Source organism: Chiloscyllium plagiosum, chromosome 16, assembly GCF_004010195.1.
Source record: "Chiloscyllium plagiosum isolate BGI_BamShark_2017 chromosome 16, ASM401019v2, whole genome shotgun sequence".
Lineage (NCBI taxonomy): Eukaryota > Metazoa > Chordata > Chondrichthyes > Orectolobiformes > Hemiscylliidae > Chiloscyllium > Chiloscyllium plagiosum.
This window is the reverse complement of record NC_057725.1, coordinates 25,696,346-25,721,283: the sequence shown is the minus strand read 5'-3', so window position 1 is coordinate 25,721,283 and position 24,938 is coordinate 25,696,346. Positions and strand designations below refer to the sequence as shown.

General features: G+C 42.0%; 1 protein-coding gene across 6 annotated transcripts in view; it reads left to right on the top strand.

Annotated features, from left to right (window-relative positions):
* mapk8ip1b (mitogen-activated protein kinase 8 interacting protein 1b) overlaps positions 1-24,938 on the top strand; it is a 150,414-nt gene that overhangs the window by 19,635 nt on the left and 105,841 nt on the right. The window contains exon 1 of one of the 6 annotated variants that reach the window (XM_043705589.1): positions 16,024-16,216. The exons of 4 other annotated variants lie outside the window; for them this stretch is intronic. In XM_043705589.1, coding sequence (XP_043561524.1) covers positions 16,146-16,216 — 71 coding nt within the window. In that variant the 5' untranslated portion in view covers positions 16,024-16,145. Of the gene's footprint in view, positions 1-16,023; positions 16,217-24,938 lie in introns of those variants that run through there. One more of the 6 variants, XM_043705592.1, reaches the window with a different exon arrangement.

The window sequence follows — 24,938 nt, the reverse complement described above, 5'->3', positions numbered from 1 at the left end:
ACTTGGAATATTGTGAACACTTTGATCCCTTATCTAATGAAAAATGTACTGGCATTGGAGGTAGTCCAAAGAAATTTCTCTAGGTTGATCCTAGGTGCAAAGAGATTGTGTGGGTTGAGCCTGTACTCACTGGAATTTAGAAGTGGAGAAGACATTTATTGAAGCGCATAAAATATTTAAGGGGCTTGTCAGTGTACATGTGGAGAGGTTGTTTTTCCCTTGCACATCGGACTAGAGGATATATAAAATCAAAATAAGGGCTCATCCATTTAAGACCGGCAAGGAAGAATTCCTTCTGTGGGTAATGAATATGTGGAATTCTGTCAGAATTGCTGAGGCTGATTTTTTTTTTTGAGTATATTCAAGGTGGAGGTAGATATTTTATTCATAAGTGAAGGGATAAGGCAGGAAAGTGGAGTCGGGAATTATCATAATCCATTGAATGGTGGATTCGGTTTGATGGGCCAAATGAGCTATCTTTCTCTATCTACATTTTTATGGTTTTACAAATAGCACTATGATAATCACCAGCTAATGTGTTTTTTATGGCATTGATCAAGGGACACTTATTGGCCCAAGGCACTGAGGATATTGCTTCCTTTTTTACCGTGGAACAGCACCATACTTTCTGTCGTCAGTCTGAAAGGGCAGGCAGGTCTTTGGTTTGACATCTTCTCTAAAGGATGGCACCTCTGTGCAGCTCTGTTAATGCTGCACTGGGAATACTGTTGTTAGTGTGGTAAACTCTATTTTATGTTCAGCTTTCTGTCGTGTCATGAAGTCTCAAGCTTGAAGTGAAAATGCTAGCCAATGAGCTTTGGCTGCCATTCTAAAGGTAAGGTTAGTGCTTGGTCATAAGGCTACATGTTACTTATAAGGTGCGGGCTGCTGGATGGAGCAGCAGGACGTTCCTTTTACTTGTCATTTGTGTGACAGATGTATCTGAGAAATATCTTGCACTTCTTCACACACAGGACGATTTTGCACAGCATGATGTTTGCCAGCTATGTTGAATTAAAAGCAAGGTTCAATCACTGTTTCCCTGCTGTTGGAACACTAACTGCATCATTCAGTTTGATAAAGCAACATCAACTCAATCTTTCTCCACAGGTGTTGCCTTACATGTTAAGGATTTGGAGAACTATTTTTTTTTTTTTTGTTTGTCAGCACCTGCAGGATTTTGCTTTTGTCTTTCTGCCAGCTTCCCAAACATCGCACCTAGAATGTGCTCTTAACCATGTTTTAGCCCCTCTAACCCTTTTTTCTGTCATCCTGGTGCTCAGTCTGCTATTCTTCCACACTGCAGTATGTACTTTTAATCTCTTCTTCTTGCAGATAAAATAATGTAAGATTTACCTTCATTAGGTACCTCCACGACTTCATTGTAGCCCAAAATGCTTTGCAGCCAATGAAGTTTATTTGACATTTATTTGATAAGATGACGAACTCTGAAAGACTTGGGTCAATTATAAAAGTGAAACAAAGTCTTCCAATTTGTTACAGATTTGAGCAACGAGAGTCAACCTAAAGGTTTACTAATCCTGATTAAATGGTCTGCAAACCTGTAACTAAATTGAGATGCCAGTTCAAAGCACAGGTCTCCTGATATGATTGATTTTGAAGTCCCCCTCTGTCTTCCATCTTGCTCCTTCTGTAACAAACCACTAACACCCAGGCCTTATAAGCCCATAATAGCCACTACACTCCTGCATTTGCTCAGAAACATTCTGAACTCTGACTTATTGCATGAACGTTTGATGTCTAATCTTGGATTGATTTTATAGTATCTAGTAGTTCTTGATATTTTCTTTTAAGGTAGTAATCATCTGTGAACTCTCCTCCTACGGTCTCAAAAATTCCCTTGGATATTGATTATTCATGAGACTGTCCTCTGCTTGGTTTGTGTCTGTAGTTTTGATTTCTTAAGATCATACAGGGTAATTGGCAATATCTTCACTCGTTAGTTACTGCTCTAAGTTCATCTTTTCAGTTTTTTTAAATTGGTCGGTGTTCCTTATTAAATCAAACTCCTTATCAGTAACTTCACTTTTGAGGCTGTTGGCTAGGGATTGTGTCTTTAGCTTTCTATGAATAAATGTTTGTGGTAAAGTAGCGCATGATCTTAAAGCTATACAATTTTTAGCCAATACAGAAACTTACTGAATGATTTTAAATACTACCTGCATGTTGAAAATACAGGTGTATAATAGGAATTTAATGCAAAAGACAAGTTATGATGGGAACTTGCTCTTTTTACTTTGAAAGGTTGTTAGTTTTCTTATTCCAAAAATTGACTTTATTCATGTGGGAAAATAACTTAGATTTTGGGACAGTATACAGTCTGGTTCTTCACAGTTGCATATCAAGTAAACACACACAATGTTGGGAGTTTGACTGTACACAAGACCAAAGACCACCTTACACATACAATACTAATAATGTTTGACACCAGGAGGGTCCGATAATTGAACGGGCCCCCATTTACATTCAGAAAGACCTCAGCAGCTGCCCCAAGCTTTGGTGCATCCCTCATCATGTAGTCCTAGACCTTGGAATGTGCCAGTCTGCAACACTCTGTCAGGGTCAACACCTTGATCTGGAAGACCAACAAGGTTCAGGCAGACCAAAGAGCATCTTTCATGGGGGTGATGGTCTTCCAGACACAATTTGTCATGGTGTGCCTCCCGGAGAACAGACCATAGAGCGCACAGACTGTCATGGGGCTGCTTGGGATGAACCTCGACACAACCTACTGTATCTTTCTCCATGTTTCCTTTGCAAAGGCATATACCAGAAGGAGATGTGTGACAGTCTCAACCCCCTGCTGCCGCTTCAAAGGCAACCTGCAGTGACACAGACCAATTGGGCATGCATGCAGGGTCTCACAGGAAGTGCCCTTCTCACCACCAGCCAAGCGACGTCTTGGTGTTTGTTGGAAAGTTCTGATGAGGCATTCTACCAAATGACTTTGACATCTGCTCAGGGAACCATACAGCGGGATCCTTTCCCTCAGGGTCTTGAATATTACATGCTGACCACTTCCTGATGGACTACTTGGACCGTTCTGCAGCAGCGAATCCAGTTCTGTCCTTCGCAACACAGCGGGACAGGTGGAACCGCAGTAAGTAGTGGCACTTGGTCTTTGCATACCGACTGTCTACAAACAACTTGATGCAGCCACACAGAAAGGTGGCCATCAGAATTAGAATGAGGGCAACAGTGAGTATGCCAACCTCTTTTCTTCCCCCCCCCCCCCCCCCCCCCCCCCCAATCCAGAGTTTTTTGTACAAGGAGTCCCTGCAGACCCGGTCTATCTCTGGCTTCCAGGTGAAACAGAAGATGGTTTGGGTGACTGAAACAGCACCGTTGGAGGGAATGGGCCAAATGTGTGCTATGTACATGAAGAAAGTGCCTCACACCTGATGATCAGGTTTTTACCAGCAATGGACAGGGAGCAATGCTTCCAAAGGACCAATTTCTGGTTCACTGTGGCAATGCGCACCTCCCAAGATTTTGTGCACATTTCAAATACTCCGAACCATATTTCCAGCACCTTCAGGCAATCCGTCCTGATGGAGAAGGGAATGAAGGATCAGTCGGCCTAGTTCCCAAAGAACATGGCCTTGCTCTTACCTCAATTTACTTTGGCACCTGAGGCTCATGAATCTACACACTGACAGTGGATCCAAGCAGAAAGCAGCAATGCCATCATTCTGAAATATAAAACTGAGAGTAGCAGTGTACCCTCCCTTGTCTTGAGTGAGACTGGGTTAGAAATGAGTCAATCACGTGCTTTAATGCTCTACATTGACTACAATTGAACAGAAAACACTTTTTAGTTCCTTACTGGCTTAGGTCAAAACTAAGATTTATCAAATATAGACCACCCTACACTAAAACAAAATTTATTGCAGAAAGTTTTCATGGTGTAGGGTTAACACATTAGCATGGGTTGAAAATTGGCTAGCTAACAGGAAGCTGAGAGTAGGCACAAATGAGCCTTTTTCTAGTTGGCAATATGTACCAAGTGGTATGCTACTGTGCAGATGCAGTGAGCAATTAAAGATAATAGAATGTATTGTTTGTGAGGAAAGCTGAACACTCAAGGTTATGCATCAGCTATGCAGGGCACTGCTGAGAACACATCTGGAATATTATGTACAGTATTAATCACTTTTAAGGAAGAATGTAAATGTTTTGGAAGCAATTCAGCGAAGGTATAGTTGACTGATACATGGAATGGGCTGTTTGTGTTAAGAAAACGTGGACAAACTAAGCTTGTATCTGCTAAACTTTTAAAGAGTAGGAAGTTACTTGATTGAAACAAGATTTTGAGGGGATTTGACATCTTGGGGAAGGATGCTGTCTCTTGTGGGAGAATCTAGAATTTGGAATCGGCATTTTTTTAAAAAGGTGGTCCTCCTAAGACAGGTGAGGTTATTTTTTTTTCCTCCGGCTTGTCAGTTTTTGAAACTGTCCCAAAAGGCAATGCAAGTATAGTCTTGTACAAGAAGAAAATGCCTTTGGTTTGTTTCCTGGATAGAGTCAAACTCTAATGCTTGTTTTATTTCTTCATTTAGTTTCTGTACAGAACTCTCTTGCTTTAGTCATGACATGCATATAGAGTTAGTTTTGAAATTTAAAACCAGGATGCAGAACCTTTTTTTGAGCTTTTTAAGGCAGGGTTTTTTTGAACTTTTTCAGTTCTGGTCTCATGATAGATTTCATTTACAGGAAGGATGTGGAAGCTTGAGAGAGGGTGCAGAGGAGATTTCCCAGGATGCTACCAGGAGTGGAGGGCATCTCTTATGAAGAGAGATTGAGGGAGTTAGGGCTTTTTCTCATTGGAATGAAGAATGAGCAGTGACTTGATACAGGTGTACAAGATGTTGAGAGGCATAGATAGATTTTTTCCTTGGGTGGAAATGGTTATCATGAGTGGCTATAATTTTAAGGTAATTAGAGGAAGGTTTAGGAGAGATGTACAAGATGTTGAGAGGCAAAGATAGATTTTTTTCCTTGGGTGGAAATGGTTATCATGAGTGGCTATAATTTTAAGGTAATTGGAGGAAGGTTTAGGAGAGATCTCCGAAGTAGAGCGAGAGACTAGCTTTTATTCATCATTTCTACCACTTACAACTGATTCTGTAAAAACAGCTTTCCTCCAGGATTGAGGGTGCTACATGGACAGCACAAACTATACAATCGTACATGGCATAAAGTGCATTAGAAGTGCAAAACATGCAAGTTCCAGTGTAATAGAAGGATGATGAATAATGGACATTTTTTCTAGCAGCAATTCAAAGTCATGCAAAGAATTTCAGATGGGAAAGTCTGATCGTACTGTTAAGGAGCGTGATGGCTTGGGGTCGAAACTCTTGCACAGTCTGGCTGTGAGAGCCCAAATGCTTTACACAGTGGTGGGTTTGTGGAATGCACTGCCAGCAGTGGTAGTAGAGTCAGATACATTATGGACACTTAGTGACTCTTGAATAGGCACATGGAAGTTAGTACAGAGGGACCTCTACTATCCAAAGGAAATGGGTGGCGATTATTTTGTTTGTTATCCAACATTTGATTAACCATTGTTTAGCCAGGCATCAGTACCTTCTGATCTTGTCAGATAATCCGATATTCAGGTAATCAAATGCTGGATAATTGAGGTTCCACTGTACAATAAAAGGTATGTAGGTTAGTCTGATCTTGGAGTAAGATAGAAGGCTGGCACAACATTGAGGGTCTGTACTTTTCTATGTTCTTTGAGCAGCTTGTTAAGCAAAAGTGAGAGAAGTGAGGGGTAGGCAGGAACATGGAGGGTACAATCAGTTCCTTGTGAATGGCGAAGCAGGTTTTTTTTGCATGCACCAGACCTTCACTTTAACGTTTCATCCAAAATTTGGCATCTCCAACAATGCAGCACTCCCTCAGTGCTACACTGGATGACCGCCTGCATTTTGAGCTCCAATAAAAAGAAGTTGTTGCTATTTGAGGATGCTTGTGTAATGACATATTGAAACTTTTGGAACAAAATTGACATTGGCTTCCTGCCAGTATACAGTACATTGTTAGGTGGTGAAATATATCAGCCTTGATACTGTGTGGCAAAGCCATTCAGTGAAATGAAGCCATCAAAAATTGCTTTGAGTGTACAAAGAGCCTTGTCAGATGGATGGCTTTTAAGTGTGTGATGGCAATCTAATGGTGCTTCTATTAAAATGTAATCTCCAACATCTATTTCTAACAGATTCAGGTCTTTCTGGCTCTCCTGTCTTTCCTGTACAAATCCTTAACTAGGAACTGAACAGAGTGGGACTTGCAGAAGTGCATCAAGGATTGGGCTTCAACTAGGGATACAAGAAGAGATGAGGGAATTGGCAACCAAGTGAATTGGGTGCTGTTTTTTGGCAACACAGATCATAGCGTTTCCTGCATTGCTCGCTCCATGAAGAGAAAAGCAAGGTTTGCATTTATCTATCAACTTTCACTGGAGAGGCCATGGCCTCAAGGTACTATTAGACTATTAATTCAGAGACCAGTTAATGGTCTGGAGACCTGGGCTCGAATCTTGCCATAGAAGGTAGAATTTGAATTTAATTAAAATCTGCAATTAGGAGTCTAATGATATTATCAAATTTTGTTAATTATCAAAAACTTTTCAATATTCTTCAGGAGAAACTATAATATAACTTAGCAACTTGTATATACTTCTATACACACACAAAGCTGTTACCTTTAAATAGGCTTTCTTAGCTTTCCCCTCGCTAATTGTCAAGAGAAACCCATGTGGTTCACAAATGCCCTTTTCGGGAAGAAAACTGCCATCCTTACCTGGTCTGGCCTACATGTAACTGTGGACCCACAGCAATGGGGTAGACGTTTGTTTGCCCTCTGGCCAACCCAGGATGAGCAGTAAGTGCTGGCCTCGTCAGTGAATCCCATGTCTCATGAATGTAGAAAGCACAAAAACTAGAATGATTTCATTCCAACTAATGCTTTTTGTCTGTTGTAACCATGAGGTGCTGTTTGGACTGGAATAGCCAAAATCAAGCCACACTGCACCAGGTTATAGTCCAATAGTGTTATTAAATTACAAGCTTTTGAAGCACTGCTCCTTCATCACGTGAAGCCCTTCCCATGACAAAGGTGCAGTCCTCAGAAGGCTTGTGATTTCAAATAAACCTATTGGATTATAACCTGGTGTCATGTGACTTCTTGACAGTATATGTTGTGGTTTTCAGCTGAATGAAGTGGTGGTAACTTATTGAGGAGATTGAATTCATTTTTCCTGTGCAAGTCCAAAAATGTCAACACAATACAGAAGGTAATCTTGCCATGTGACTGCATTACCTATTCAGAGTTAGTGTGAATCAAAGAGGAGCCTCTGAAAATCAAAAGTAAGTCTCCAGAAACAGTGTTTAGCAGCTGTGTATTATTTCATACATCCTTTAAAGCGTATAGAAGGAGATTATTTTTTATTCAATTAGATTCCCAACAGTATGGAAGCAGGCCCTTTGGCCCAGCAAGTCTACACTGACCCTCTGAAGAGTAACCCACCCAGACCCATTCCCCTACCCTGTATTTACCCCTTACTAATGCACCTAACACTGGGCAATTTAGCCTGGCCAATTCACCTAATCTGCACATTTTTGGATTGTGGGAGGCAACTAGAGCACCTACAGGAAACCCACACAGGCACAAAGAGAATGTGCCTACTTAACACAGATAGTTGCCAGAGTCTGGAATTGAACCTGGATCCCTGGCGCTGAGGCAGCCGTGCTAACCACTGAGCCACCATGCTGCCCCATTTTTAAGGTGAAAATCTTTATTTAAAAAAAAAATGAACTGGAATAGATAAATTTCTTCACTTGCACGATTATGAATCTTGGTAATTCTTGGCCTTAAGAATTGTAGATGCTTTGTTATTGAATATAATAAAGACTGAAATTGAGATAATTTTGGATGGTAAGGGGAGCTAAGGTTATAGGGATAAGGAGAGAAAGTGGAGTTGAGACTGAAGTTCAGTCTGATTTTATTGAATGACAGAACTGGCTTGAGGGATTTTGTAGCTTCGTTCCATTCTGTGTGTTTGGACATAATATTGGCACTGACCTGATGTGCAGTATAATTCTATGAAGTCCTTGTGCCCACTGATAGGATTAAAATGGATTGGGGGGGAATGTTCACGATTGCTGAAGCAATCTTCAGGTGTCATGTTACTGTAGCTCAAACCCTAATCACATCTCATGCTAGTTTTATTTTTATCTGCCCTTGACTTGGATCTTTCTCTTGAATGAGAAACCAATTTGTAACCAATCTCCTTCATTTAATTGCCAATCATCACTTTGTTTCCATCATGGTTCTATACAACAAATAGTTTTTGTGAATGTCATTCTTTAGTGAGAGGACAGAACAGGGTGGGGGTATGTTTGTTTACAGCAAAGGATTGATGGAAGACGCGAGATGACTCATGTCCACTTCCCTGTGATACCAGGACTAGATTCTTCCCAACTTTGTACACCTACTTCAGGCAATACCAGCCCCAAAAGGCACAAATTTTGTTCTGGGCGATGGGTACCTGCTGAAGTTTGGTCTAACAACTCCCCCACCTCCACTGCCAGCCCACCCAAAACCCATGCTCCATGCCAAGTTTTGTCATCACTCCTAACCCTTATGGTCAATCATGCCTTGGCCACAGTATGGATCTTTCAGCTACTTATAGTCCCCATTGTCAGCTTTTCTTTCTCCCTGGTTTACCATTATCCATTTCTTTTGTCTGCCTAACTGTCCTGCTGTCCTTTCTGGGCTCCATCTCCAACAATCACTGCTATCATTTACTCTTTTACCCCCTAACCACTACAAGGCCATCACACATCTACCACCTTTTCCTTGCTCCTGTCAGTCCTAAGCAAGGATTACTGCACCACAAACATTAATTCTGTGTTCCCTCCACAGATGCTACCAGATGTGGATTTCTCCATCAATGTCTGTTTCAGATTTTAAGATCCATAATTCCTTGTTTTATTATGTCCCTTCTATGACCTTTCATCCACTATATATATGCTTCATAGAATAAATGAACTCCCAAAGTGTCAGTTGGTTAAAGTTTGTGTTTTGTATATCCATGTTATTCACTCAGCCTTGTGCCATGTTGCTTTAAAAAGAAAATCGCCATTCTCTGCAGCCCAGTAAGTTAGTCATTCAGAGTCTTAGAAATTCAATAGCTGAAACCATATTTTACTTGAGTTCAAACATTGGAATTGATAGAGATCAGATATCCAGATCTGTCAGTCAGGCAGAAGTTCAGATGCTTGAACAATCTAGTGGTTGTCTAGGCTCAGACATGCCTCATTATTATTAGTATGTGGGCACTTTTTAGACTTGTTAATCAGGTTGGGAGTGAAACTGTTGGCTTGCATAATAAACCTATTCACAATCTTAAAAGACTTTCCTGAAAATTGGAAACCTGAAGTCTTGGGATTGGACCTGGCAGTTATTTGTAAGAACGTTCAAGCCAATTTGGCTTGGCAAATATTTTGGCCTTCGAGAGCAAGTTCAAGGCTGACACTTCAGCGATGTACTGAGGGAGTTCTGCAATGTCAGAGGAAGGTGCCATTGTTCAGATGAAACATTATGCTGAGGCACCATCTTCCCTCCTAAACTAATATAAAAGCTGCTGTGGTACATTTTTTCAAGTTTAAAAAAAATCACACTACACCAAGTTGTCCAACAGGTTTATTTGGAAGCACAAGCTTTCGGAGCGCTGCCCCTTCATCAGATGGTTGTGGAGTAAAAGATAGTAAGACGCAGAATTTATAGCAAAAGCTTTGTGTGATGCAACTGAAATTATATACTGAAAAAGACCTGGATTGTTTAAGTCTCTCATCTCTTGGATGACCATGTTGGTTTCAATTCTTTTAAAGAAGAATGGAACATTTCTCCCTGGTGTATTGGACAAATTTTTATTCTTCAACTGAGTTCACTAGGAACCAATTATCTACAATGTTTCACATTTGAACAGTACCTTTTAACATACTAAAATGACTGTGTTCACATCACTGTTTTGTAAGCTTACTATGTGCTAATTAGTTGCATTGCTTCCTATGTTATAACAGTCTATGCATCAAAAGTACTTTGATTAGCTGTAAAATGCTTTGGAACATCCTAATTTAGAATCACTTAGAATTGGATTTTATTGTCACTTGCACTCCAGCATAAGAATACATGAATACAGTGAAAAGTGTACAAAGTCACCATTCTCCAGCACCATTTTGGTTACAAAACCAGAATTTTAATAAACCAAAAATAGATTTTTTTTTAATTTAAAGAGAATCAAAAGGTAAGAAAATCTTTTGAAATCTGAAGTCTTATTGCATAAAGGTGTTTGGAATGTTCAGCTTCCATTGCAGGCACTCTGGCCTAGCCATGGCCTGGAATCTAGGTCAGCCTGTGAGTCGTGCAGTGATTGCCACAAGGAACGGTGTTCTTGTTGCTGCTGACTATGCTGCTGCCCAGCCGCCTCTTGCTGCTGTGATATCACTGATACCACTGAATCACTGCAAAAAGCTTAAAAGAAAACAATTGGTCAGTGAATTGTGTATAGGAGTTGGGAGGTCGTACTGTACAGGACATTGGTTGGGCCACTACTGGAATACAGCGTACAATTTTGGTCTCCCTGCTATAGGAAGGATGTTGTTAAACTTGAAAGGTTTCAGAAAAGATTGACAAAGATGTTTCCGGAGTTGGAGGCTTTGAGGCTGAATAGGCTGGGGCTATTTTCCCTGGAGTGTTGGAGGCTGAGGGGTAATTTTAATAGAAGATTACAAAATCAAGAGTGCTTAGATAGCATGAATAGCCAAGGTCTTTTCCCAGGTTGGGGGGAGTTCAAAACTAGTGGGCATAAGTTTAAGGTAAGAAAGATTTAAAAGAGGGGCAACTTTTTCACAGAGGGTGGTGCATGTGTGGAAAGAGCTGCCAGAGGAAGTTGTGGAGGCTGGTACAATTACAGCATTTAAAAGGCATCTGGATGGGTATATGAATAGGAAGGGTTTAGAGGGATATGGGCCAAGTGCTGGCAAATTAATTTAGGATATCCGGACAAGTTGGACCAAAGGAAAGCAAAAATGAAAAGGAAAACAAACAAAACAGGTGGGAGCAGATGAACCCCAGACTCAGCCTGGCTACTCCACTGCCATCTTAAATGTTACAGTCATGATAGCACTTTAAACTATTGCATTATGGACACATTCTTCATTTTTAGATCTGTCTAATTTTGAGTCGTTGTTCATGTTGCATCTTGGAAAATCAGTCCCTAAGAAATATTCCCAATTAACTGCTGTAGGTTGTTTGCAAATTGGACACTTTTTAATTTAAAAAGCATTGATTACCAAGCCAGATATTGAGAAATGGATGAGAACAACGTATCCACAGATTTGATGAATATCTGGACCTGAGTGCTAATAGCAACTACAGTGTGGCAGTTGGAAGAGGTTTTGAAGACTTGTACATTAAATGGTTTTGTTCTGAATGTCCCCTGAGATGAATCCCAAAGGTGATCATTAAACAGGATTTCACTGCTTTTTATAATCGAGCTGCCTGATATTGTTTTTTTTTATCTTTTCTTTGTGAAAGCCCATGTTTTATTTTATTTCCAGCTGGGAAGCTAGAAAGTCATTGACTCAGCTTCTGGCCTTAGACTGACTGACATGATTATTCTGTTGTGGATGGAATTACTGCTATCTCTCCCACAGTGTCGTTGGGGATTTGGACACTAGTAGTTCACAACTACCAGACTGTCAATTATGGTAGAATGTCATCCTTAAACTTCCACATGACCAAGTGCCACACCCCAACATTGGCATGGTTATGCATGTTAGATAATCAGAATATAAAAATGTTCTTATTTACCATTGCCCATCTGCACCAAAATTGCAATAGCAATCCCACTGAACAGCTGGGAAATAAATATCCTTCTTGGTCATAGGCATTGCACTTTGCAATGAAAATTTTCAGGTGTGTTGCATTTGTTGAAGAGAGTGCAGAATAAATAACAAAGACAGTCAAAATGACAGCACGAGATGGATACCTACCTATAGTAAAATAGCACTGTAGATAGCACTACTGCCTCACAGTACCAGGGATCTGGGTTTGATTCCAGCCTTGTTTGGGCAGAGTTTACATGTTCTGTGTCTGTGTGTGTGGGTTTTCACCAGGTGCTCTGGTATCCTCCCACAGGTTAAAGATGTGCAAGTTAGGTGGGTTGACCATGCTAAATTGCCCTCTAGCATTCAGGGATGTGCAGACTATTTGATTAATGTGAGGCTATAAGGATATGATGGGTTGGAGTGGGATGCTGTTCAGAAGGTCAGTGCAGACTTGATGATCCAAGTGGCCTCTACCTCCACTATAGGGATTCAGTGATTCTGTACCAGGATAACACCCAGATTTGCTTTGGAATTAAATCACAAAACAATACTGCGGGTGCTGCAATTCTAAATTGGGTTCAAAACTCTGCAGTCATTGGACTGAGAAATAATAGAGCATTAAGAGTGTAACGTAGTTGAAACTTTATTGCTGGAACAGCACAGCAGGTCAGGCAGCATCCAGGGAACAGGAGATTCGACGTTTCGGGCACAGGCCCTTCTGGAATGTAACGTAACGTAACCTTGCTATTCCACCAAATGCTTACTGAAGCGATGTTTTGGATAGAATACATTCCCTCTAAAAGCCTCCAGCTTATACCTGAGGCGGAGTCATTCTGGTCATGATTACATGGAAAGTATGGTGGTGTGATTATTTCTGGAGGTTAATGGGGTTTAATAGCAAAGAGGTCAAGTCAGTTTTTCTTGCAGCTGCCTGTTCCATGTCCTTTTAAAGATGGCATTTTACCTTTGGGAGGCATCATCTTACCCATTTGTAAACTGATATTTCCCCTGACAATCTGTGTCTGGGAGAGGTTTTATTTTGTATTCTCTCCATTTATTACTATACACCAAAGAGGTGCAGTGTTTCCTGACCTTTCTGCTGCATGAGTTGGGCTTCTTACCTCTAATTTTAGTTTCACTTTTTTTGTTGGGAATTGCTCAAAAGGTGAGGGAGATGAAAGCAGGTGGTGTCCTTCATGAGCAATGGGATCTCCTGCCTTAAGAATTAAGAAGCAGGAAAAGCAGAGCGTAAAATAAAGATGGGAGGGTCAAATCAAGGACAGGAATAGAGATAGTGAGAATTAAGGAAGTGTCAGAAAAGTGACCAAAAGAAAAATTTAAGAAAAATAGAACCTTCAAAATCTGTAAGAAGAATATATTGATGTCAGGGATGAGATTCCATGGCTTCACTTATATCCAAAACAGAAACTAAAAACTGTGGATGCTAAAAATCAGAAGCAAAAACCAAACTGCTGGAAAAACTCCGGTCTGGCAGCATTTGTGGAGAGAAATCATTTAATGGTTTTGGTCCAATAGAAAGGTCACTGAACCTGAAACATTAACTTTGATTTCTCTCTACAGATGCTGCCAGACCTACTGAGTTTATCCAGCAATTTCTATTAAATTGTATCCTTTTGTGTTCCAGAGAGGTTGATCTGCAGAGCTGCAGAACTGTTAAATGCTAGCCATAACTTTCTTTAGGTCAGAGTGGTGCTGGAAAAGCACAGCCATAACTTTGGGTAGAGTTCATTAGGTAAGTAATGCAACATGCAGCAATCTCGTGAAATTCATGGGTGCTTAAGAGTGATTTGTAGTGGTGATTGGTTTTGCAACTTTTGCAACTCCTGGCTCATCTCTTCTGCAGATAGCTGACCTATTTACAGGTCAGCAAAGCAGTTAACAACTATTATTTTAACATTGAATTCTGGACCAGCCAGTCAAATTGAGGTGATGTTGTTAAACTACCTTGTCCTTTTAAAGCTCTACCAAAAAATAAGGAAAAGGAACACGAGTATAATGGAATGTATCTCCTCTCAAAGATTCTTAGATCACCATTTATAAGTGCCATAACTTAGCACTCTCGCTACTCTCTTTTATTTTGGACGACACCTCGAAGGGAAAATTGCATGAAACATTTGCTGTTGCTGTACCTGAGTGACAAACATGTCACACATAATGAGTTCTCCTTGCTCTTCCCCGTGCATTTTTGGGGGGGGAGAAAACAAGCTCTTTTAGATGCAACGTAGAACACAGAAAGCGACCAGTTGGCCCAAAAAGAGCAGAAAGACATTAGTGTTCCACACCAGACCCATCATACGCCCTCATCTTTATACCCCACCAAGATATCCCACCATTCCATTCTCCCTCACTTATTCAGTTTCCTCTTAAAGTTTCTTTGCTATTTAGCTTTGACTCCAATTTTGTCCTCCCCATTCTGCAGGTAGAGGGCTTTCTCCTGAATCTCCCACCCAGATGAATTAGTGATCTATCTGATATTTATCACCCCTGGATTTGGATTGCTCGACAAGTGGTCGTATCTTGCCGTTAGCTACATCAAAATTGATTAAGAGTCATATCAGACTCTATGTTAACTGTTTCCCTCTCCAAAGATTCTGCTAGAAGTGCTGAATATCTCCAGCATTTTCTGTTCGTTGCTATCAAAGTACACACCATGTTGGATTGTACAATGTCAGCTGAGTTTGCACAGAGCAATGCACATTTTTGAATTCCATACATGCTTAATTATACTGTTTCAATAGATCCCATCATGCAGTAATAGCATGCCTACGTGTGGGCCAGAAGCTCTGGGTTAGTGTCCTACACCAGGACTTGGTTGCGGAAGTTGCATTTGTGGGTTGGCAAACAGGTTTAATGTCAGCTTGTAAATCTTGATAGTAGGTGGACGAATCTTCTCATCTGCAATTTTGCAGATGGAAATGACAAACTACCACTGAAACTGGCACAGCAAGTAGAGCCTCGTTTTAACCCCTCATATGAAAGAGAGCACCCCTGAAAATGTCACACTCTATCCTTATTGTATTGGGAGTGACAGGCTGAGATGTGATAAGATGAGAGTTAAGTCTCTGAAGTGGTCCTCACTCCTACAATCTAATGACTCTGATGTAAAGGGGTGATCAGCTGAGCCACTGCTAACAATTGGATACTGTGTGCAGCAGAAAGATTTTCAATCCAAGCTTCATTCTACTTTGTTCAAAAAGCACATGATCTGTAGATAATCAGTCAATGTGGCCTTTTATAAATTCCTACTTTTGGAAATAAAACCAGTCTGACTCCAGGATGAGATACAAACAGACTTGAAACATGGCCTCACACCTAAAGTGCACTGTCTGACCTAAGGTGTCACCTTTATTCTGATAAAACCTCACGTTATCTCTGGGTAGTGACTTGAAAGAAGCTCTGGGATTTCCATATTAATCAATTGAAACCTGTACCTCCATTCTAACCAATTAATAGCCATTTAGGTTTGTTTCAATGCATTCGCATAAATTGTATGATCCTTTGATCTTTATTTATAAATTCCGCGTCCGATGTATTCTCTCTGTCAAGATGCCTGAGGAAGGAGCAAGGGCTCCAAAAGCTTGCAGTTTCAAACAAATCTCTTGGACTAAACCTGGTGTTGTGATTTTTGACTTTCAATTAAAGCTACTGTTGCACGCAAGGCACGTCTCGTAACCCTATTGGAAGATTTTGAATGGGATAATATAGTAGCCATGAATTGAGCAGAATGCCTGATATGTTGCTTGATCCCATGGAACAGTTTCATCTTTTCCCTGGCAACTCTGGCTGTGAGCACAGGGAATGCGGATTTATGCAGCTCTAGATCATTGATTAGAGTAACAGGATCTCCCACACTGCAGAGGTAAAGCAAGAGAGAGGGAAACAACAGCTCTTGGAAAATGTAACTTATTGATTTAAGCTGTAAATAATGAATGAAGATGGCTTTGCCTGCTGGCTGTGTGAGCTGGGCGAGGCTGCATTTCCTGTTTCGGGCTGGTCATATATAGAGGCTCATATCATAACAGTGCTGCTTTTCTGTGGCTGCTTGTGCAGTGAAGGGCAGGTTCTTTTGGGCTGGTGAATGGATTTGAATTATGAAGAGAACCCAAATCAAGGACACTGAATGAAGTGGAATCTTCACTTGCATTTGTTAAAAGCAGTCTATTTTATGAACATGTAGAAAGAAAAGAAGGAAGCAGCTTATCAATGTCTCCCCCTGCTTCCAAAATGGATTCTGAGGAGGAGGAGAATTGGATTGAGGATCACTGGGAAGAATGGTAGGAAAACTGTCCAATCCAGTATGTGGTGGTATGGAAGATGTTTGATTTTCTGCTAAGACTGATTTTTGTTTTGAGTCATCCTTTAATCAGCAAGTGAGCAATTTGTTACACAGTGCATGCTGAATCCGCCTAACTTTCTCCATCCTGTCTCAAGTTTTTTTTAATGCATTGTATGAAAACAGTAGGATTTCCCGGAATGCTAGGTCAGAATTTCATCAAAGGGATTTTTCTTCTCTGCAATCTTCCTGAGATCCATTCTTGGCTAGGATTCATCCAGTCCCTCTGTTACAATGCAACCTCCAATGTATATACATCATAGAACTAAATCTCCTCTTTCACTCTCTCATGAAAAGGTGTAGTGTTCGTTAATTTTTATAAATTGATTTTAAAACATATGTTGCATTTTTCTTGCATCATGGTAAAACAAACAGCTTTGTCTTGTGGGCAAAATCCAGGGTGTGCCTTTTAAATTGTGCCTAATGGTGATCTATGATATATGGTTAAGTTTCCTCAACTTGCGCACACAATAGTGACTGCTGTCCTAAAGTAAATCATGAAGCGTATGTTTTGTTTTTAATGTAGTGTAATAGAAATGATCAAGTAGTGTGTAAATAATGCTGTGGTAAAGTGTTATGACCCCTAATGCTTGGTGTAGAACTGGTTTATTTCAAAGGATATGGATCTATTGAGCCACACAAGGGATTATGCTTAAAGATTGAATTTTCCCCTTGGGGTTAGTAGCAAGGTTTGGCCAGTGAGGGAATTGTGAAATGAGCATTTCAATTCTTGATTTTAAAAACCGATAACCAGTGTGGGTTTCACTGCCTTTGCACCTTCTGCAGTTTTCTCTCTCTAACACTGTTTAAATATTACTTGCTCAGTGACTTTTCACTGCACCTCCTTTTTTTTTTCTCCCCCCCCACTTTTTTTTTGAGGTAACCTAAAGAGGCAACTTTTTCACACCAAAGGATGGTTCATGTATGGAATGACCTGCCAGAGGGAGTGGTGGAGTAGCCAGGCAGGAGGCTGGAAGAACACAGCAAGCCAGGCAGCATCAGGAAGTGGAGAAGTCAGTGTTTCTGGTGTAACCCTTCTTTAGCCCTGAAGAAGGGCTACACCCAAAACATTGACTTTTCCACCTCCTTGATGTTACCTACTGTGCTGTGTTCTTCCAGCTTCCTGCCTGTCTACTTTTGAATTCCAGCATCAGCAGTTATTTTTTTGTTTCTAGAGCAAGTGGTGGAGGCTGGTACAATTAGTGCATTTAAATGTCATCTGGCTGGGTACATGAATAGAAAGGGCTTAGAAGGGAAATGGGCCAAGTGCTAGCAAATGGGACTAGATTAGGTCAGGATGTCTGGTTGGCATGGAGGAGTTGAACCAAGGGGTCTATTTCCATGCTGTATATCTGTCTTCAGATCTGTTCATCTTTCTTTTCTCTCTTATCTTGGTATTGAAAGATTAGAACAGAAGCAGACCACTTAGTGCCTCAAGCCATTTGCAGAGGTCATGATTGATCGAAACCTCTGGTTTTTTAAAAAATGTCTTATCAAATTCTGATTTTTAAAATGAACAATTGATCTGTCATCAATTGTTCCTTTCTGAACAGAATTCCGGACTTTCTGCATATAGCTATAGCAGGATGACCAAGGGTGCTTCCTTAGTATTGAAGCACTGTAGCACTGCTGCTGTTGTCATTTGGATGATCTTTGCTCATCAGTGGAGATAAAAGTTGAAGATCCTGCAACACATTTTCAAAGAAGAACAGCAATGTTCTCCCTACTGTCCTGACTAATATCACCCAATAAATTTGCAAAAACTGATCTAGTCATTATCACTTAGACATTTCTGGGAGCCTGTTGTATACAAATGTGTTGCTTGTATTTCTTAAGTCTTTTAAAATTTACTTGATGTAGGCATGGCTGGGCCCAGACTTATTGTCCATCCCTAATCACCCTTAGTTGCTGCCTTGAGCTGCTGCAATTCATTTGGTGCAAGTACCAGCCCAATGCCTTTTAGGAAGGGGGCTTCTGGGATTTTGACCAAGTGACATTGGGGAATGGCGATGTATTTCCAAGTCAGGATGGTGAGTGGCTTGAAGGGAAACTTGCAGGGGAATGCAGCACTTATCTGCTGCACTTGATCATCTAGATAGTGATTGTGGCTTTGGAACATGCTATCTAAGGAGGCTTGATGACTTTTTGCAGTGGACCTTGTAGATAGACACCATTCCTCCTACTGAGTGGTGTCAGAAGTAAATGCTTGTGAATATGGTGGGTCGTTTTGTCCTGGATGGTGTCAAGCTTCTGGGCAGTTGTTGGAACTGCTCTCCTGCAGGTCAGGGGTGAATATTCCGTCACATTCCTGACTTGGAGATGGTGGACAGGCTTTGTAGAATTAGGAGATGAGTTACTCGCTGAGGGATTCCTAGCCTTTCACCTGTTGTCACAGTATTTGTATAGCTAATCCACTTCTGTTTCTTGTTGATGGTAGCCCCAGGATGAGTCTAGTTGGGGATTCAGAGATGTTGATACCATTGAATGTCCAAGGACCATGATTAGATTCTGTCCTGTTGAAGATGATCATTGCTGGCACCTGTCTGGCTGAAATACTTGTCAGCTGTCAGAGGAGGTGGTCGAGCTGGGCACAATTACTATTTAAAAGGCATCTGGATGTATATATGAATAGGAGGGGTTTGGAGAGAGATGGGCCAAATGCTGGTAGATGGGACTTGACCAGATTTGGATGTCTGGTTCGTGTGAGTGAGTTGGACCAAAAGGATCTGTTTCTATGCTGTATGACTCTGATTTTCTATATCTGTCAGCCCAAACATGGATCCTGGATGTTTTCCAGGTCATCCTGCTTTTGGATGAAGGTTGCATCAGTATTTGAGGAGTAATGTACAGTGCTTAACATCATGCACTTATCAGTGAACATCCCTAACTTCTGATGGAGGGATGGGCATTGATGCCACTGAAGATGGTTGATCTTGAACACTGTCCTGAGGAATTCCTGAAGAAATGTCCTGGAACTGACTGACTGACTTCTGCCACAACCATTTTACAAAATGCCAGGTGTGACATCCTCCAGTGTAGAGATTTCCCCCCTGAATCCAATTGACTCTAGCTCTAGTTTTGATCGGGCTCCTTGAAACCACATGGTTTGATATCAGTGATAGACTTCCTCAACTCTCGTCTGAAATTCAGTGTTTGTATCTGTTTGAACCAATGCTGTCATGAGGTTGAGCTGAGTGACCCTGACAGGAGTCTGTGTCAGTGAGCAGATTATTACTAAGCAGTTGCTGCTTGATGGCACCTTCTATCACTTTACTGATCAAGAGTAGACTGTGGGGTGGTAATTGGCTGAGTTAGAATGGTTTTTTTGTATACAGGCCAAATTGGGCAATTTTCCACATTTTGAGTAGATGCCAATGTTGTAGCTTTGATTTGGGGTGTGCAAGTTCTGGAGCACAAATCTTCAGTACTGTTGCCAGTGCCTCCAACCTTTTTTTCTTAATGTTAGTTGGATTGCGGCAGCGCATTGACTTGGGTTATATGTTGCTGGGTGTAAAGCACTTTGAGACACCTTGGCTGTGAAAGCTTCTAAAAGCTTTTTTTTTTTTTCCCTTTTTAGTGTGCTGTGGAGGATCCAGTCTGTAGTTGTGTAGATGTCTTGCCTCAAAGAGTGTAGTGCTAAATTTGTGGACTATAACCTGGGGTTCTGGTTTAAATGTTCAGGAAGTATGGGTATGAATCCCTCCAGGGCAGATGGAGAAATTTGAATTCAGTAACAGTGTGTGCAATTGCTATGGGGGCTGGTGGATCCCATTGTGGTTCAGAGTGACAATGTCTGTAGCAAATGTTGGCTGCTTGAGGAACTCTGGCTCAGAGTTGATGGAACAGGAGTCTGACCATTGAACACTGACTCATCAGGGAGGGTGATGCTGAGTTTCAAGAGGCAGTCACATCCCTGAGATTAACTGTCTCCGATTTAATCAGTTGCCAGGGACGGGGAGGTGGGGTTGGGTGACTACCAGCGAGGGATTAGTGTTGAAGGAGCCTCAGCCCTTGAGCTTGTCTAACAAGTTTCAGATTCTTCCTCCCTGTGCGGATGAGTGGGGGTTGTTGAGAGGGTGAGCAAATTGCTCACTGGACTGTGGTGCAGGGAGCTATTCAAGACTGGTGGGGGTGGGTGGGGGCACAGACATGTAGTTGTAATTGGGGATAGTATAGTCAGGGGAATAGTCACTGTACTTTGTGGCCAGGAACTAGTGTCCCAAAGGCTGTTTTGCCTGGGTTTGGGATCTCTCACCCAGGCTGCAGAGGAACTTGGAGGGGGAGGGGAAAGATCTAGTTGCTGTGGTCCATGTAGGTATAAGGAGGAAAAAGGTTCCACTGAAGAAATAAGCAGCTAGAGGCGAAACTTAACTTAGAGCCAAAAAGGTGGTAATATCTGGATTATTACAAGTCACCAAGCAAACTGGCACAGAATTAGCAAGATTAAAGAGGTAAACACTTGGTTCAAAGCTTGTGGGAGAAACTAGTTCAAACACATGGTACTCTGTCACCACTCCTGGGGAAGGAGGGAGCTGTTCCAGTGGGACAGGCTCTACCTGTATCCAGGTGGGATCAGCGTCCTGAGCTAAGACTTTAATCTAAATAATGGGGTGGATGGGTTCAGTTGCATGGAAAAAATTTAAAGGGGGCGGGCTGAGCAGTGGTCATTGCAGAACAAGTAATAGAGAGTATGGAAGGGGTCAGGCATTTGACCAGAAATGGCAGATAAGGGGACAGCTGTGAGAAGGGGGTGGTCAATATAGGACTGAGTGTCTTGTACTTCAATGAGCACCGCATATGAAACCAAGGTAAATGAGCTTGTGCAGATTGAAAATGGCAGATACAATAATATGGATACAACAGAGACCTGGCTGCAAGGATCAGGGCTAAGAACTAAATATCCAAAAGTATGTGTCCGAACAAAAGGACCAGCAGATGGGCAGAGGAGATGGGTTGCCTTAGTAAGAAGTGAAACTAAATTAAATACAAGTATAGTTGGATGGCATAGAATCTATGTGGGGAGGGTTTGAGGAACAGCAAAGGAGAAGAAGCCTCCAAGGAGTAGTCAGGATGTGGGGAAGAAAATAATCAGGCATGTAAGAAAGGTGCTATTAAAATCATCATGGGATGACTTCAATACACAGGTGATCTGGGTAAATCAGGTTAGCAGTGGATTCTAATCAAAGGAATTCATGGAACATCTATGTGATGGTTTTCTTTTTGAACTGCTTGTGGTGGAGCCCACGTGGGAACAGGGCAAAAGTGAGGACTGCAGATGCTGGAAATCAGTCTGGATTAGAGTGGTGCTGGAAAAGCACAGCAGGTCAGGCAGCACCAGAGGAGCAGGAAAATCAACGTTTCAGGCAAAAGCCCTTAATCAGGATGAGGGAACAGCTAATTCTGGATTTGCTGATGTGTAATAAGACAGAATTCACCCTGCACTTTGAGGTGGAGAAGCTGCAATCAGATGTTATGGTACTGTTGAACAAAGACATGAGGAAGGAGCTGGTCAGAGTTATTTGGAAGGTGCTGGAGCAGCAATGGCAGGATTTTATGGGGGGTCATTTAGGACGTACAGCAGAACTTCATCTCAAGGAAGGAGAAACATACTCTGGGTAGGATGAGGCAACCATGGGAAGTCAGGAGCAGCATAAAAGAAAATGAAGAAGCATATAACGTGGCGAAGATTAATTGGAAACCAGGGGATTGCGAATCACTTTAAAAACCAGTGGAGAATAAATACAAATGCGATAAGGGAGGAGAAAATTAAATGAGCATAGACAATCTAGTTGTATTGAAGGACATTTCAAATATCTCTTTTTAAAAAAAAAACTTGCCAGGTAAGAGAGGCAAGAGTGGATGTTGGACTGCTGAAAAATGAGGTTGGAGGAATCTTATTGGGGAACAAAGAAATGGTGGAGTAACTGAATCGGTACTTTGCATCAGTTTTCACAATGGAAGGCACCAGCAGTGCTGGGTACGTAAGGTTATGCACCTTGGAAGAAAGAATAGATGCACAGACTCTGTTTGAAACTGGGAAAGGCTACGGAATTCTGAAGCATAAATGGACTTGGGAGTCCTAGTTCAGGAGTTTCTTAAGGTTAACATGGAGATTCAGTTTGCAGTTAGGAAGCCAAATGCAATGTCAGTATTCATTTCAATAGGGTGAACATACAAGAGCATGGATATCCTGCTGAGGCAGTAACAAGTTTTGGTCAGACCATATTTGGAAAGTGTGAGCAACTTTGAGCTGGTGTCTAAGCTTATAAACCTCCTTCGGACCCCCTCTGAGAACAGTGCTGATGATGAAGAGCTTGCCATATGAGCGAATGAAGATTCTGGGTCTGTACTCTGAGGGAATTTAGAAGGATGGGATGGGGAACCTGTTTGAAACTTGCAGAATACGGAGTTAAAAGTCACACAATACCAGGTTATAGTCCAACAGGTTTAATTGGAAGCACACTAGCTTTCGGAGCATCGCTCCTTCATCAAGTGGTAGTGGAGGGCTCAGGTTAGCTGTTAACCAGAAGGTCCAAGGTCGAATGTCCTGGACCACTGAAGTGTTCCCCAACTGGGAGGGTGCCCTCCTGTCTGTTGATTGTTGTGCAGTGCCCATTCATCCATTGTTGTAGCCTTTGCTCGGTTTCCCCAATGTACCATGCCTCCGGGCATCCTTGCCTGCAATGTATAAGATAGACAATGTTGGCTGAGTCACATGAGTACCTGCCATGTACAAGGTGGGAGGTGTCCCCATGCGTAATGGTGGTATCTATGTCCACACTCTGACATGTCTTGCAGCGCCTAACGTGACAGGGTTGTATAGAGTTGTCCTGAGAGCCGGGCAGCTTGCTACGAACAATTATCTGTTTGAGGTTTGGCGGTTGTTTAAAGGCAAGTAGTGGAGGTGTGGGGAAGGTCTTGGTGAGGTGCTCATCCTCATTGATAACACCTCCCACCTTGTACATGTTAGGTACTCGTGTGACTGAGCCAACGTTGTATATCTTGTACGTAGCAAGCAAGGATGCCCGGAGGCATGGTACATTGGGGAAACCGAGCAAAGGCTACGACAACGGATGAATGGGCACCGCACAACAATCAACAGACAGGAGGGCACCCTCCCAGTTGGGGAACACTTCAGTGGTCCAGGACATTCAGCCTCAGACCTTCGGTTGACCATCCTCCAAGGTGGACTTCGGGACAGGCAGCAGAGAAAAATGGCCAAGCAGAGGCTGATAGCTAAGTTCGGTACCCATAGGGAGGGCCTCAACCGGGACCTTGGGTTCATGTCACATTACAGGTGACTGCCATTGCACTACACACGCGTGCGCGCGCACACGCCTATACACACACACACACACGGACACACACACACACGGACACACATATACACAGACGCGCACTCAGACACCCACACACACCCTTACAGACAGACACACTCCCACACACTCTCACATGCACCCCCTCACAGACTTCAGACACTTTGCACTCATTACACATACACATACGCTTTCTCACACTCCCAACCCCTGACACAGACACCCACACGCACACATATGCACATATGCGCACATATTTTATGGGGTGAATTTGTACTTGCAGGGTTACATTGCTCAAAAACTTCATGAATTCATGTAAAACTCCATAATCTCTTGTTTAGATTAGAATCAATCTAAACATCATGGCATAGACAGAGAACACAGGGGGCCAACACCTTCAACATATTGTCTAGCTATCACCATTGTTAACAGCTAACCTGAGAATGCAACTTTTTTAAAAAAAGTTTTGTGATTTACACATGAAAGAAGTGAAACTGTCATGGTATTCTAACAGATGAAAGACTTAACAGACAATCAATTTTTCAATGTATAATTTCAGTTACATCACACTGTAAATTTTGCAATAAATTGTGTTAGGATTGAGCCCTCCACTACCACCTAATGGAGTGTTGCTCCGAAAGCTAGTGTGCTTCCAATTAAACCTGTTGGACTATAACCTGGTGTTGTATGATTTTTAACTTTGTACACCCCAGTCCAACACCGGCATCTCCAAATAGAGAATACTGAGACGCCTGCATAGAATGAACTAGAAGATATTTCCACCAGTAGAAGAGACTAGGACCTGAGGGCAAGACCTACTGCTTGGTGTGAGTGATTTGCTGCACTTGATAGTTAAATCTATATTTTGGATTAGTGGTGCTGGAAGAGCACAGCAGTTCAGCCAGCATCCAAGAAGCAGCAAAATCGACATTTCAGGCAAAAGCCCTTCAGGAATAAAGGCAGAGAGCCCGAAGTGTGGAGAAATAAGCTAGAGGAGGGTGGGGATGGGGACAAAGTAGCATAGAGTACAATAGGTGAGTGAGGGAGGGGATGAAGGTGATTGGTCAGGGAGGAGGGTGGAGTGGATAGGTGGAAAAGATGATAGGCAGGTAGGACAAGTCATGGGGACAGTGCTGAGCTGGAAGTTTGGAACTAGGGTGAGGTGGGGGAAGGGGAAATGAGGAAACTGTTGAAGTCCACATTGATGCCCTGGGGTTGAAGTGTTCCAAGGCGGAAGATGAGGCGTTCTTCCTCCAGGCATCTGGTGGTGAGGGAACGGCGGTGAAGGAGGCCCAGGACCTCCATATCCTCGGCAGAGTGGGAGGGGGAGTTCAAATGTTGAGCCAC